Source organism: Bidens hawaiensis, unplaced genomic scaffold (assembly GCF_021521415.1).
Source record: "Bidens hawaiensis isolate Kalapana, Puna unplaced genomic scaffold, B.hawaiensis_p1.1 tig00003244_1, whole genome shotgun sequence".
In the NCBI taxonomy this organism is placed as follows: Eukaryota; Viridiplantae; Streptophyta; class Magnoliopsida; order Asterales; family Asteraceae; genus Bidens; species Bidens hawaiensis.
In genome coordinates this window covers 291,006-307,101 of record NW_027491178.1, presented here as the reverse complement: position 1 = coordinate 307,101, position 16,096 = coordinate 291,006, and the positions used below count along the sequence as shown (strand labels likewise).

At 33.5% G+C, this 16,096-nt stretch overlaps 2 protein-coding genes and 1 non-coding gene across 3 annotated transcripts; 2 read left to right on the top strand and 1 right to left on the bottom strand.

Annotated features, from left to right (window-relative positions):
* On the top strand, nucleotides 1-9,946 carry LOC143622936 (ubiquitin C-terminal hydrolase 12-like). Its single transcript, XM_077093947.1, has 32 exons — nucleotides 1-645; nucleotides 1,051-1,132; nucleotides 1,217-1,367; nucleotides 1,448-1,605; nucleotides 1,977-2,242; nucleotides 2,324-2,542; nucleotides 2,635-2,743; nucleotides 2,837-2,952; nucleotides 3,066-3,164; nucleotides 3,500-3,609; nucleotides 4,072-4,146; nucleotides 4,575-4,653; nucleotides 4,742-4,888; nucleotides 4,982-5,062; nucleotides 5,140-5,259; nucleotides 5,371-5,493; nucleotides 5,862-5,936; nucleotides 6,014-6,102; nucleotides 6,258-6,366; nucleotides 6,443-6,511; nucleotides 6,605-6,715; nucleotides 7,251-7,306; nucleotides 7,384-7,561; nucleotides 7,663-7,764; nucleotides 7,861-7,932; nucleotides 8,376-8,441; nucleotides 8,562-8,627; nucleotides 8,723-8,803; nucleotides 8,877-8,993; nucleotides 9,311-9,385; nucleotides 9,470-9,553; nucleotides 9,653-9,946. Exons 1-32 carry the CDS (start codon nucleotides 616-618, stop codon nucleotides 9,692-9,694), a joined length of 3,357 nt encoding a protein of 1,118 aa, XP_076950062.1. The 5' UTR covers nucleotides 1-615; the 3' UTR covers nucleotides 9,695-9,946.
* A 2,462-nt stretch (nucleotides 9,947-12,408) lies between these two features.
* On the top strand, nucleotides 12,409-12,481 carry TRNAR-CCU (transfer RNA arginine (anticodon CCU)). The gene has a single exon. It is a non-coding gene; the product is annotated as a tRNA-Arg (tRNA).
* A 945-nt stretch (nucleotides 12,482-13,426) lies between these two features.
* Nucleotides 13,427-16,085, bottom strand: LOC143622774 (uncharacterized). The gene is made up of 8 exons (XM_077093830.1): nucleotides 15,857-16,085; nucleotides 15,516-15,716; nucleotides 14,754-14,844; nucleotides 14,541-14,611; nucleotides 14,018-14,080; nucleotides 13,837-13,940; nucleotides 13,652-13,751; nucleotides 13,427-13,544 (listed from the first exon to the last, which is right to left on the bottom strand). Exons 1-8 carry the CDS (start codon nucleotides 15,966-15,968, stop codon nucleotides 13,450-13,452), a joined length of 837 nt encoding a protein of 278 aa, XP_076949945.1. The 5' UTR covers nucleotides 15,969-16,085; the 3' UTR covers nucleotides 13,427-13,449.
* Nucleotides 16,086-16,096: the final 11 nt, after the last annotated feature.

Here is a 16,096-nt window from a genome sequence, read left to right as displayed (position 1 = left end):
AACTCATTTAATATATATTACATTTTACACCAATACATTTATTTTATTCGTCTTTACAGCCTGGAATCGTATAACTTAACATATCGAATCAAATGGTGTCCAAGCATATCAAAACAGATCCCAGGAAATCCGCACCGAATCACAACAGAGCCTGCGGTTTTCATTTATAACCGTCAACGTAATAAATATTCATCCTAAAATCATAATCATACATTGATTATACCAACAAAACTTCATTAAAATAGGAAAAACACTAAACCAAAACAAAAAAGCAAATTAAAAAAAAAATAAAAAAAAATAAAAAAAGAGTTTAAGCAATGGGCCAAGTGTAATTAGTACCATGAAAAGTCATTATCACAAGTTCATGAACCTCACAAGCAAAAAGCCCAAAACCCATTACAGTCCACGTGGCATCACATTATTGGCTGTTACACCAATGACTTGTACACCGGACTCCATGCTTATGCTTACATAATAACAATATAAGAAGAAGAAGAATAATAATATTAATATCCTTCACTCCCTCCATTCGCCAGACCGCCTTCTGTTTCTTCAAACCCCCAAATTGCCGTCAGTCAATTAATTACTCTTTAGGTTTCCGGCATACGTCACGTCATGACAACGATTACGCCAGAACCGATGGATGTATGTGTATCTAATTCTCTGTATTCTCTGTTTGTATGTATATATATGTATATGTGAAGTTGTAGTGATTTTACTGATTGTAGTGTATTGATGATGTTTATGAGTGTTTAAGTGTTAATCGTTACGTTACGGAAGCAATTGCTGGTGCAATTGAGGTTCTGCTAGGTTTACGAGTAGCGATCACGCTAGGTTTACTGTTGTTAGTGTGTGTAGAACTGTAGTGTGGTGGTTTGTTAGTGTAATCGGTGGTTTTCGAGTGTTGATTTTGGGTTTTTTGGTTGTGGATGGTGAATTAGGGTTTTAGGTTGATAAGTCGATTATGATTAGAGCTAGTTGTTTGTGTAATTGTGTGGTTGTGGTTGGAATTATGTGTTTAATGGTGTTGTGTTGGTTGATTGAATGCAGCAAGACGGTGAGCAGCTGCTTGTGCCGCACGGTGAGGTCGTGGAAGGTGATCAGCCGGTTGAAGCGCCTCAGAATATGGAAGGTTTGTTTTTTTTTTGTTTTTGTTTTGTGTGTGTGAAAGGTTTTTTTGTAAGTAATTATTAATTTGTTGATTTGGACTTATTAGTGGATGGTGAGGCAGAAGTTGTTTGCACTGCTGAGAATCAAGTAGAAAATAAAACTCAAGCAACTAGGTTTACATGGACAATTGAGCATTTTTCCCGAAGAAACGTCAAAAAGCTTTTCTCTGATGTTTTTGCGGCCGGGCCATATAAATGGTAAATAATTGTAATAAAAATAAGCTCCAGCTTCCTTTGTTTTTAAATTTCTACTTTCATAGCTAATTATTTATCTGCAGGCGTGTGCTTGTGTTTCCACAGGGAAATAATGCGGACTACTTGTCCATGTATCTGGATGTGGCTGATCACGCAACCCTGCCACCTAATTGGGGTAGATTTGCACATTTTAGCTTGGCCGTGGTAAATCAGATGCACAGCAGATTCACAGTGAAAAAAGGTATGTTATCTTTGTGTTTTTGGTTGTGGAGAACTTGTGGTTGGATTAAATTTTTATTTAATTGTTGATCACATGATAACTTATAGTTGTAGACACATTGCTTTTTCTTTTATGGTTCATTATTGTGTTAATGTAGGTAATATATATAATTGTTAATTCACATTTGAAACTAATAGATATCTTCGAATGAGGGAAAGTTTTCTATTTCTCAATCAAGTTATGTTGTCTGGTATAAAAACTAATCGATACTGGCTGCTAAGCATTTTGTTGATGTTAATGTTGAAAAAAGAAGATACACAAACATGCTGGAAAACAGATCATCACTTTTGGCAAAAAATAAGATTAAAGTTGAAGTTTTACTAATTTTGCAGATGCACAGCACCAGTTTCATCAAAAAGAAAGTGACTGGGGGTTCACATCTTTTATGCCTCTAAGTGAACTATATGACACCAGTAGAGGTTACCTTGTGAATGACACATGCGTTATTGAAGCTGAGGTGGCAGTACGTAAATTGGCTGAGTACTGGTCATACGACTCAAAGAAAGAGACTGGCTATGTTGGACTTAAGAATCAAGGAGCAACATGCTACATGAACTCTCTGCTTCAAACTTTGTACCATATTCCTTATTTCAGAAAAGTATGTAATTTCTATTATCTGTGCCTATATGTATAACATACTTGTTTAGAATGAAACATCTAATGTGAAATTTAATATCAGGCTGTGTATCATATGCCGACAACAGAAAATGACATGCCATCTGGCAGTATTCCGTTGGCTCTTCAAAGCTTGTTTTATAAGCTTCAATACAATGAAGCTAGTGTTTCAACAAAAGAACTAACAAGATCTTTTGGGTGGGATACGTATGATTCTTTTATGCAACACGATGTCCAAGAACTTAATAGAGTTTTGTGTGAAAAACTTGAAGATAAAATGAAGGTATGGTTTTCGTTCAATGGTTTTTTATTTTTAAATGTTTGTTTGGGTCTGTTTAGTTAGATGGTCTGAACTTTTGATTCTTGTTTGTTCAGGGAACCGTCGTGGAAGGTACAATACAAAAGCTATTTGAAGGACACAATATGAATTACATTGAATGCATTAACGTGGACTTCAAATCAACTAGAAAAGAGTCATTCTATGGTATCAATTATGTTGAAAATAGCTAAACAGTCTTGTATAGTTTGAATTTGCTTGCTTAGTTTTGTTTTAGTGACATCAAAACTTTAATTTCAGATCTCCAACTTGATGTGAAAGGTTGTAAAGATGTTTATGCTTCTTTTGACAAATACGTTGAAGTGGAACGACTTGAGGGTGACAATAGATATCATGCTGAACAACATAATTTGCAGGTTAGTTGTCAGTTTTTGTTTGTAAATTGAACATTACAACTACTATTGAGAATATAAGGTTTATCATCACATGTTATAGTTATTATGCTTGTTTCATATGCTTTTCCATCCAGGATGCTAGGAAGGGAGTCTTGTTTACCGATTTCCCGCCTGTTCTTGAACTTCAGCTAAAGCGTTTTGAGTATGATTACATGAGGGATACAATGGTAAAGGTAAGTATGTTTTGCTTCTACTTTTCTGAGTTTCTTTTATGAAAACGAGGTACATGAAAAGCTAGTAACTGTATATAATGTGTGAAGAGAAAAACAGAGATATAATGTACAATTGCTGTTTTCATCTTTTGGTGAAACATTTACTAGTGGTTTTTCTATAACTTGTATGTGTTCAGCACTCATGATTGTATATCTACAGTGAATTATACGTGTTTTATTTGAAAGCACAATTTTAATTATTTTTTAGTATGCTGTATATGGTTTCAGATGGAAACAATGGATATAATAGAAGCCCAGATTTTTTCACAAGTTACTTAATGTGATTCTTTTTGCAGATAAATGACCGTTATGAATTCCCACTAGAGCTTGATCTTGATAGGGATGGTGGCAAGTATCTATCTCCTGATGCAGATAAGAGTTTTCGCAACCTTTATACCCTTCACAGGTATCAATATAACTTTTGTGTTTGTTTGTGGATTATGGGTGTGCATGGGTCGGCTTTGGGCTCAAACCGTACAAAAAATCATCGAAGTTTTGGTTTTGAAAACCGCTCACTTTGGATTTTTCGATTTTGCCATTTGGGCTTGAATTTTCTGGGCCAAAAAAAGCCCCAAGGTAATGAAATTGGGTCTAAATATTTTTGTTAATTAATGACTAACTGGTTATTATACATTTGGGTAAAATTTTTCGGTATTTATTAATTTTTTATAAATTACTTAAAACTCAAGGTTAAAAATGAAAATCTTCTGTTTGGTTCGTTTTTAATTACATGCAAAATGCAACCGAATTTACGAAAACATATAATTAAACCGTCGGTTTATGTTTGGGTTCGGTTCTTTCGGTTTCGAATCGGTTTTTTAAGTTTCATGCGCACTCTCTTTGACTTACAATTTTTTTGTGTGTACAGTGTGTTGGTTCATAGTGGCGGTATAAGTGATGGACACTATTATGCATTCATTAGGCCTACCCTATCAGATCAATGGTAAACCCTTTTCCTATTCATATATTGTGTATATTTTCAGACCTTAGTCAGTTTCTGGTTATGGTTATATACTTATCTCTAATTTGGGAGAGTATGAAGGTTTAAACATTATTTGCTATCTTCTTTTCTCTTGTTTCAAGTTTCAACGGATTCATTTGGGTTTACTCAAACTGGTCACGGGACAAAACCTGATAACTTAAAAAGGGTTCAACTTGGTTAGCACCACCCATGACCATTATGTTTCCACCACCACTTGTGGGGTGGGGGTAATATTGTATAAGTTATTTGTTTTTTATTATTTTTTTTTAATTTTAAGTGAAGTAAACTATTTTGGTACTCTAATTTGGTCAAAATGAGCTAAACTGACCTGTAACCCAAATCCGCTCAATAACCTCTATATCTTGTAATATGGTTGTGCTTTCATTCAGGTTCAAGTTTGATGACGAAAGGGTTACAAAAGAAGATATAAGGAGGGCATTAGAAGAGCAATATGGTGGTGAGGAAGAGGTAAAGATTTACTCCGTCGTATAGATACTTGACACTTGTCACCAACAACAAACTTATTTTTCTCATTGTTTCATTTCTTTCTCAACAGCTACCTCAGACGACTCCTGGCTACAATAACACTCCTATAAAATTTACAAAATACTCAAATGCATACATGCTTGTGTATATACGTGTGAGTGACAAGGAAAAGATTGTTTGTGATGTGAACGAGAAAGATATCGCAGAACATCTTAGGGTAAAAACACAATTACTTATTACTTAAATGGCTCGTTCTTGACGAGATTTTGGTTTAGTATAAAGTTAAAGTCTTGCGTTTATGTATTTTTAGATAAGGTTGAAAAAAGAGAAGGAAGAGAAGGAAACAAAGAAAAGATACAATGCAGAGGCTCATCTTTACACTATTTTAAAGGTATTTGATACTTTTTAAGAATCTTTTAAAGTTGAATACTTTGACCTTACTAATTAATATATGCTGTCATTGAATAGGTTGCTCGTGATGCTGATTTAGTACAACAGATAGGAAAGGATTTATATTTTGATCTTATTGATCATGAAAAAGTTCATAGTTTTCGAGTCCAGAAACAGATGCCCTTTAACGTTTTCAAGGTACAAATCACTCATGTTTTCTGTATTTCGTAATGTTTTGTTATTTAAAACCAGACTTAATATTTGAAGCCTAATCATGAGTCATTGCATTTTTTTATTAAATTGTTGCAGGAAGAAGTTGCCAAAGAATTAGGCATACCCGTTCAATATCAGCGTTTTTGGATATGGGCAAAGAGGCAGAACCAAACATATCGCCCCAATCGACCTTTGAAACCAGAGGAGGAAATGCTAGCTGTATGTTTTCACTTCATAACGCTCTTTATATTGTGTAATATTTTTTATTAAACTGAAATTCTTTGGGTCTATTCGTTAATGAGCTTGAGAGTTTAAGTTGGTTATTTAGACTAGAGGTTGCATTTGTTTGAGCTGTTTAGCTATGAACGAGTTGGTGCAGGTTATGTTTTATATCAAATGGATCGAACATTAGCCAAAAGTGTATATTTAATGCTTACAAAGTTTTAAATTGTTTCAAGGAAAAATATTAAATTACATTGCAATATTATAGTGTTTCAAAAGCACATGATTTTATTTGATATTTAGTATTTTGTTTCAACTTTTGAAATAATTTGCCAAAATATATATGATCATAATTGAATTTTCAGGTTGGGAACTTAAAGGAGTCTCATAAAGCTGCAAGTGCTGAACTGAAATTGTTCTTGGAGATAGAGCTTGGACCAGTAATATCCTCTTTACAACACATATAATATTATATATAGTTTCTATTAAATCGTTAATAAGTTATATTTTGTTTCAGAATTTAAATCCACTTCCGCTACCTGAAAAAACTAAAGATGTGATACTTCTTTTCTTCAAGCTTTACGACCCCGAGAAGTCAGAACTTCGGTATGCGTTCATTTCCTTTATTGATTAATATGCATTAGTGTTCACCGCTAGGTTGGATGACGGTTGGATGACTGGGATAAAATGTTTTTCAGTTTATTATCTAGCGATATGTGATTATGGTTTCCTGATTAAATACTACGGTTTTTGTTTTTCAGTTTTGTCGGTAGATCTTTTGTGAAGATATCTAGTAGGGTGAGTGAAATTATACCAAAGTTGAGAGAACTAGCTGGATTTAGTCCTGATGAAGAAATCCAACTTTATGAGGTTTGTTTTCTCATACAGAAATAGGCATTTTTTATGTCTGTAAATGATTTCTAAATATTAATCTGTTATTCATCAGGAAATAAAGTTTGAACCTAATCTCATGTGCGAACGTCTTGAGAAGAGTGTTTCTTTTAGGTTTTGCCATGTAAGTATTTCATCAATTTTATTTAACAGATTATCTTAGTAAATATTTAAAGTTCCTTTTAATTGTAAAATTAATTTCTTTAATTCTTTTTAGATTGAAGATGGTGACATCGTTTGCTTCCAGAAAATTCTTCAGCCTCATGTTGCAGAGAAATGCCAGTTTCCAGATGTCCCATCATTTTTTGAATATGTTAAAAATCGTCAGGTTTGTTATAGTATCAATGGTTCCATAAAAATAGAGGAAGTAATCTTTAAACGAACACGAACACAAACAGAGCATGTTTGTGTTTATTTATTTAATAAGTTTAACCGAACAAACGGCGGAACGTGAACAGTTAAACGAACGGGTTTTTCTTGTTCGTGCTCGTTTGGTAAGAAATTGAACATGTTCGTAACTAACGAACATAATTAAACGTAGATGAACGAACATAACTGAGTTGAAACCTGTTATTCTATTAATAATAGTGTGAAGAACAGTGTATTGCAGTATTGGGCCTAAAAGGTTATTAAAACTAAACATTGTTGTAATGGGCCAAAAATTTAAATGAATATATTAACGAACGTAACGAATGAGCTTAAATACGCGTAAACTAACGAATTTTTTGTTCATGTTCGTTCGTATATTATTTAAACGAACTTTTGTCAGAACACTTCACTATCTCTTAACGGAGTGTTAGGTTTGTTTACGGATCTGTAGGGAAGTGACTATGGATATCTGATTATTTTTATTTTCTTTGCAGATAGTTCATTTTCGATCTCTGGATAGACCTAAAGAGGATGATTTTTGTCTAGAATTGTGAGTTCTGTTTCTTATTTATGTTAGATTTCTGTCAAACAAGCCTGTTGACTGTTTTCATATGATCCATATGATAGGTCAAAGTCACATACATATGATGATGTTGTGGAGAGGGTGGCCTATCAACTTTGTCTTGAAGATCCCTCCAAAATCAGACTTACAAGTCATAACTGCTATTCTCAACAACCGAAACCTCACCCAGTTAAATACCAAGTTCCAGATCAACTTCTAGACATGCTTGTTCACCACAATCAGGTATCTGTACTTTTTAATTATTTTAATTCATTTTTAATTAATAGTTTGTGTTCATTATGATTACTAAAAGGTATAATGCCATCCTATTCTTTTTATTACAGATGTCTGATATTCTATACTATGAAGTGTTGGATATACCTTTGCCACAGTTGCAATGTCTGAAAACTCTTAAGATTGTTTTCCTTCGTTCTCCAAAGGAAGAGGTATGTTACTAAGACTGCAATAATTGTTTCGTTTTTGGCCATCATATTGTAATCTATGTTATTGGTTTTTATATCTTGTTGTAAATTTTGTTGCAGCCTGTAATTCACAATATTAGGTTGCCCAAACAAAGCACTGTTGGAGATGTTCTCACTGAATTGAAGACAAAGGTATGCTTTCAATAATAATAATATACATCAAACTCATAATTTACAATTAAGTAGCAGATTATAACTTTTTAGGCAGTTTCTTATATGCCTGAAAACTGGTATAATATCATATTTACCCAAGCAAAAAAGTTATTTACCCATTCAAAATACTTGAAATTTCATATTTACCCCAGCAATAAGTTATAGTATGACCATTATACCCTTCTCTTTTTGCCTTACACTCCAAACTCTCATATACTATCATAAGTTGTGAGGGAAGGGTATGAATGTCATATAAGAAATTGTCCCTCTTTTTGTGATTTTTTCTTTTGTTACAAAGTTCACATGTATGATTGAAGCAATATTTCTGGAAAACACATATTTTGACGTCACTAAATAATTTTTCTGCTGACACTTTGTGTTCTTTTGTTCTTTGATATATTCTAATCTGCACATTAAAATAGGTGGAGTTGTCACATCCAGATGCGGAACTGAGACTACTTGAAGTGTTTATTCATAAGATTTACAAGGTATAACATCGCGTATTTTACATAAGTTTTTAATTTATGTGGAAATGCTTATAGTATTATAATAAGGTTTGTACTTTATTAGTTTCTTGAGTAGTTTTTTTTAATGAATTTTCTTTGCAGGTTTTTCCTCTGAGTGAGAAAATTGAGAATATAAATGATCAGTACTGGACAGTACGTGCTGAGGAAGTACGTTTCACAGTTTCTTTTTGCCATTTCTTATTTGATTATCTCGTGTACATGCAATGTGCTTTATATAAAATAATTTTTGTTTCTACTCTCAGATTCCCGAAGAGGAGAAAAACTTTGGACCCCAAGATCGGTTAATTCATGTTTACCATTTTAATAAAGATAGTAACTTAATGGTATGTAGATGATTTTTCTTATATATAGTTTGGAACATTATTATTAACATTTTTATGTTTGATGGTTTTGCAGCAAGTGCAACACTTTGGCGACCCGTTCTTTCTGAAAATTTATGTAGATGAAACTGTAGCAAGTGTGAAAAGTCGAATTCAGAAGAAACTGCAGGTTTCTGATGATGAATTTTCTAAGGTACTTTTTTAGTTTATTATTAATTTTCTAATAATATGTCGTATATGAAAACGGTAATGTAAATATACGTATAAATAAATAAAAATATATATAAAGATGCATATAGTTTATAAATACTAACCGAGCCTGAGTTTGTAAAACTACTCACGAGCCGAGCTCGAGCTCTCTCGGAAATTAAACGAGCCAAGCTTGAGCCTAGTTGTGCTCGGCTCTGCTTGTTTGTACCCTTAAAATTGCGCAACGTGTCAATTTGGTTATGAAACCTACTTTTGAGCTGCTTTTATTTTGTATTTATGAGTAAATTATTGTAATTGCAGTGGAATATTGCATTTTTATCTCTCGGAAGGATAGATTATCTTGAAGACACTGAAATCGTGTCTAACCGTTTTCAGGTTTGTTGGTGGTTGTATTTTTATAGTTTATTAATCTTGTTTCATAATAATTTAACAATTAAATGACTGAATTTGTTTATATAGAGAAAGGATGTTTATGGTGCTTGGGAGCAATACCTTGGGTTGGAACACCCTGATACCACCTCGAAAAGGTCCTTCACTAACCAGGTAACATTTATTTTCATTTTGCGTTTCTTAAAATATAAAGAAATGTCTTCGTTTGTCCCCGTTGGCCGTTTCTAATGGATATTTTATTGTTGCTTGCAGAACCGTCATGCATATGAGAGGCCAGTTAAAATATACAATTAGAGACTATACAATGTGAAGTATTTGAAGGTTTTGTTTTGGGTATCATATTTTTTGTAGAGTATTTATAATAACTCTAAGTTGGAAAAGGGATTTTAAGTACCGTTGGTTTTTCTTTCTAGTTTTTGTTGGGTTTAACTCTGAGCCGTACATAACCAGATTTTGGCGTATGGGTCAACCTCAACTAATTGTAAAACCTTTTGACTTTGTTTCAAGTTATAATACCCATCGTTAGCGTTGAGTATTTTTGTGGTTGCTTGCGATTTAAGAAACAGGTTATATGTGGTTTGAGTTAAGTAGTGTTAAGATGAACAGGAGATTGAATTTTAATAGATGGGACCATAGCATATAAAATGGTGTCTGGGGTGGGTTACTCGGACCAGTTGAGTACCTTGGATGATGAAGTACCCAGGGGAAACCACTCCAGTTTTAGCGAGTAGTGTGGGTGTCGGGTTTTAGCACTACGGCAATTGGGCTGAGTTGTTGGGATGGAAGTTGACCTGAGATGACATTATATTATTAGTTATTTGTTGAGTGGGTACATGGGTAAACTACCTAGAGGTGCAAACGAGACGAGCCCGAACTCGATTAGGCTTGAGCTCAACTCGTTTAACTTACACAAAGCACGTGCTCGAGCTTGGCTCGTTTCGAGCTCTATCTTCAAAGCTCGAGCTTGGCTTATGAGTAGATTTTCAAGCTTGAGCTCGGCTCATTTATTATTTATCAATTATTTATTATTTAATTATAATTATTTTTATATAACTTTTCTATTATAATTTTATGTATAAAATAATATACATTATTTAGTTATTTATATTTATTTTTTCATAACACTATACATATTAATTAATAATTATTAAATACATATTTTAAAAACTATATAAATGATAGGCTCGTTTAGGCTCACAAGCCGGCTTGAGCTCGATAAGTGGAGCTCGGGCTTGTTTATTAAACGAGCTTACTTTTAAGCTCAAGCTCGGGCTTGATTAAGCTCGGCTTGATCCAACTTTTTAACGAGACGATCTCAAGTAGCTCGCGAGCAGCTCGGCTTGTTTGCACCCCTAAATTGGGAAGTGGTAGTTGTAGATTTTGAGATGACACTGCTCTATTGATGGGTTGAGTGATTAGTTTGTGATAGCTTGGAAAATTGAAAGAGAAACCAGATAATTGATCCAACTTTTAAGTTGTAAGCATTCTGACCTGACCGACTCTTTTTATTTACCAACAAGGGTCCATAATACTCATGAGGAGCAAAACTTATTCTTTATAGTGAAGTTTAAGAGATGAAGCTTGAAATATACACACAACTCATTTTTGTGACCTAATGCTTTATTGGTCGTTTCATTTCTTGTTGATTCGAATGGATGTTTAAGTTTTGGAATCTCTTCCCCACTAGAAATAGGTCATCCATGACAATGCATCAAAGAGCCTATGTCTATCTATCTATAAGGAGACGATAAGAAGTGTTTAAGGCGAAGACTCTTTGCATCTATAAAATCCAAAATTTGATAATTATATTATCTATTAAATGATACAGTCGTTTCACACTGTTGGCAACACTAATAGTGTCACAGTCGCGGAGACAAAACTACAACACTTCCTAGTGTCACTAGTGACAGTTGACGGTTCTCAAGCAGAGGCGGCTAGCTTAGAGAACATGGTTTAAGGAACTATTAATAGCGTGTTAAGGCCTCATTTGTAAGTGTTGGTCATTGTGTGAGCCACCACCCGGGGTGGAAAAGTAAGTTATGTAGTTTTATGTTAAGGTTTTAATGATAATCATAGCTTTCGATCTTCTAGACCATTGTTTGTGTGGCTCACGACCACCTGTCTCTACTGTTTTTATAAAAAGGGGGCTTGAAATCAAGATCTAGGGGAGTATCAATCTCTGATGTGATTGCCAAGAGACACCCATGAAATAATGATTGTTTTCATATAGAAGAAAAAAAGATTTTATTTACTTTCATTAGCACCCTTTAGATGATGCATTTGTTTCCAAAATGAACAAAATTTTAAAGTTTGGCAAATATGTGTTTAGACTGGCCATCAATGAATTCAATCAATCTCAAAAAGGACAATACTTCTTGCAGATCTTTAACATGTTATATGGCAGTGATGCAAACTAAAATATCGTTAAAGCACACTTTCACAATACTTGGAACATAGTGATATGTGAATAAATTTACACATAACTTTGTAGAACTTTTTTTCATTAAAAATTATTAAATGACATTTTGAAATTTTTACAAGATTTAACTATATAATTACAAAACTAACAAGCACTTACAATATTACAATAGAAAGTAGTTATGTCATTTGACACTATATTACATTTCAAATGCTTTTCACACTTTTAATGGTCAAACAGAATTATGTCAAAGATGCCATTCCATTATCCTTTGATGAGTTCCAATTCTTACAAAATCATTATATGCAAACCAAACACTCCGAGGCTTAACGCTTGAATGTTCTATAACCTTTGAACACTTAACGGTTCTTTTCATGTAAAATGCATTATATTGGAAGTCGCTCTATCTCTTCTATCTTAGGAAACAAACAACTGTTTAGGCTATAACTTAAAATGTTTTTTGATAAACCAGAAAAAAATAATATGTTATAATCTTTTTAAAAGAACCTAAGTTGTAGCCTAGTATCGGATTAACAAAAATAACAAAAAAAGAGGTTTTAGATTTATAGGCGTAATAAACAAACATTTTGCGCCTGTAGCTCAGTGGATAGAGCGTCTGTTTCCTAAGCAGAAGGTTGTAGGTTCGACTCCTACCTGGCGCGATTTTATTTTTATTTAATATTTTTGTATTGGAGATGTAAGCGATGCGGTTTTGAGCTAAAACCAAATTCTTGGTTTTTTGATATTTCTAAACTGTTTGGTTTCGATATTTGGGTTCGATTCGGTTTTCTTGGTTTTGCTAATTGCACCAACTCAAGATATGCTTAGTGGACTCTATGTCTTAACGAGTGGAAATCGTCGGGGTATTTGTGGCCAAAAAATTTTGAATACTATCTTCCCAATCACGAAAGGTCATCGATTGTTGCTACCGTCAACTAGAGTAAGCCATTTGTGTCATTGGTGAGCAGTATCCATAACCATGCATCTAAGATAGGTCTCCAAACATTTATAAAAAGCCTATGTTCTTCCGTTGGTGGATGGTAACATAATGTGACAGCAACTCCTTACCCCCGCATAAATCCTTTTAGAAATTGGTTTGGAATACTGGGTCACAATCTGATACGATTGTCAAGGGGCATCCATGAATTTTGAACGTGTCAACAAAAAGTTGAGCAACACTGGTAGCTGAAAACGGGTGTGTTAATGGAATAAGTGTGCATATGTTGTTAATATGTTAACTGCTACAAATATTGTATAGTTGCTTTGTAACTTTGGGAAGACTAGTAATAATATTCATGGATATGTCACTAAAGATTCATTATGGAATAAACAAAGGCGAAGGTCTTTTAAACGTTATAATGAAGCGGTGAACCACGCAACTTAGAACAGTCCTAATTTTCATACAATGCCTCTTTCAAACTTTATAATGTTATGTCAACTCTCAACTAAAAAAAGAATAATACTTTTTACAAACCTTTAACATAGTGTTCCATAGTAGTGCAGTAAACTGAAATATCATTAAAGAATACTAAAGCACACTTTCATAATACTTATACTATAGTAATATGTTGATAAATCATACAAACTTCTAATTTCACAATCATGGTATATTGAGGAACTTATACATTGCCTACAGTAGTTTATATGAAATCAACCCATCAACAGTCTCCACAACTAAACGGTTCATCTTCACGAGTAACAACAGGTATGATCGTGTTTTAGGGCCTACATTCACCAGCAGCACAATCTAACTTAGCAAATATTTTGGAAAACAAAAAACAAAATTGACCAAAATTATTTAAAAAGTATGTGTAATGCTTATTAGTTATTACCTAAATCGAGTGACGAAACTTCATCTTGTGTAAGGAAATTGTGATTCTTGGTTTTCTGTTTAAGATGCTTGTTCATCTTCTCCGCTACAGTAAGCAAATCCTGTAAAAGAGTAAAATTGGAATTGGTAAACTTAAACCAAGTGTCGAGTTTTGCATATCATAATATAATAAAAAGAAATATTTACCTCCCATGATGCTAATGATTTCATATATGAAGGAAGACTTTCATAAGCATCTTTCGGTACTATTATTATTAGTTTCACATCTTCCGTCTCGTTCTGTTTGTCATCTGTTCACATGATAGAGACAAAAAGTCATCGATAATGTTAGAAATAGGGTGGGGGTGGGGATCATATAGTTGTTTACCTTCTGTTTTTGAGAAATCCAAGGGTGGTTCATATAGCGGGTCCAATTCAATCTTATTGTAACCTGCAGTTTTGAGATGAGAAACAAGAAAATAAGTGAGTAAGCTTGTAAACGAGAACCAAACAGAACACGAATAGGGCATGTTCATTCAATTAGCTTTGACTGAACAAACGATCAAACACGAGTAGTCAAACGTACAGAGTTTTTTTGTTCGTGTTCATGTTCATTAATAGTATAAATGAACAGATCATGAGCATAAATAAATATATAACTAAACATAGATGAACGAATATAAACGAACATAACTGAGCAAACACCAATTAAAAGTAAATGTGAATATCAATCGGTTGGGCGTAAAAAACAAATAAAACTAGCCTAAATTTTAATGGGCAAATTAAATGAATACATAAACAAACTTATAGAAGCGTAAACTAACCGAACATAAACAAAGAAATAAATGTGTTCATGTTCGTTCATTTATAAAATAAGCAACATAAGAAAAGACTTCTTTGCATCAACTAACCTTCAGATTCAATAGTGGCAAGAGAAGCATCAGAAATGCCAAGTTTCTGCAAGCTCAATGTATCATCAACTCTAAATATACTTAAGAAATGTAAAGAACAGAATCGCAACTAACTGACATGTTTGTGTAATTATCAATTTCAACAATTCCTGATTAAAAACAATTTTTTTATCAAATTTCATAATTCATGAACTAAACTGTAATTAAGGATACAAAGAGTCATCTTCCACCATGTTCTTCAAATTCAAACTAATATTTGGTTGTGAATCATTCATGTCTTCTTCAGGTTCATCAATCTCCAACCCTACAGAAGTAGTACTAGCTTAATAACATGAAAAAACTGAGCGAATTCAACATCAATTTTGTAGAAATTGAACTCAAATTCTAAGAGTTTTTCATCCAATTCGAATCAAACTCGTGTCATTAATTTGATTATTTTAGTTCTTTATATCCTGCCAGCTTATTTATTCAAGTATTTAGGGCTCAAAATGTACTCAAACTTGAAAAAATCAGGATGAGATTTGTACCATGTCAGAACCAAACAAATACCGTACCACAATTATTGGTACTGAAAGCGAGTAAGACCATATACCAAATACCGTACCCATTTTTTCAGTTCACTTCCAACCGGTAACAGTACATTGAAAATACCAAAACCGAATGGTACCAATACTGAAAATATGAAAAAACAAGTGTTGTACCGGTACTGGTATTCAGTAAAAAATGTTCCCTAGTTCGACATAAATTTTGTAACAATTAAACTCAAATTTTTATCAGTCTTTCTTCCGATTCAAATCAAACTCGTGTCATCAATTTGATTATTTCAATTTGCAAGCATAATAACCTCAAAAGTCGAGCGAAATCAAGTAGGGTTCAAATTAAATTCAAAATTTAAAAACTAACTCAACATCGATTTCGTAACAGTTCGAATCAAGCTCGTTTCATTGAATTAAATAAAAGAGAGACGCGTACTACCTGCAACATATCCAAACACGGAAAGCCGATCCTCAAGCTCAATAATATCATTCTGATTCTTCTTATAAATCTCGTTGCAGTGACCTAGCAACTCCTCAAACGACACCGTGTCGAAAGTCATCGACTCAAGGAGGTTGAGATCACTGGTGGCGGTCGATACACGGCGGTTCAGGCATTGCACGAACGATAATGAAGCAGAATCTACAAAACTAATTATTATCATTACAATAAAAATAAAACCTAGATCTAAAGTAAAGTAACAGTTCTTAATTATCATCATCATCATCATTATTATTATTATTAACAAAAGCGATTTGTATTATTATTATTATTATTATTACCGAAGGGGATCGGGCGACGATTAACGGACTGAAGCAGCGCGGCTGAGCTCGATTCGAGGTGGTGGCAGAACCGAGCAATGCCGTCGCGGAACTGCGTGATGGAAGTTTCCATGGTGTTCTGGTAATTGGAATCAATGATTTTGGAATTATTGTTAGGGTTTTAAGAGGAGGGTGAATATTTGGCGGGAGATTTGAACGAAATGAATTAGTTATTGCAATTGATAGGATTTGAGAAGTAAT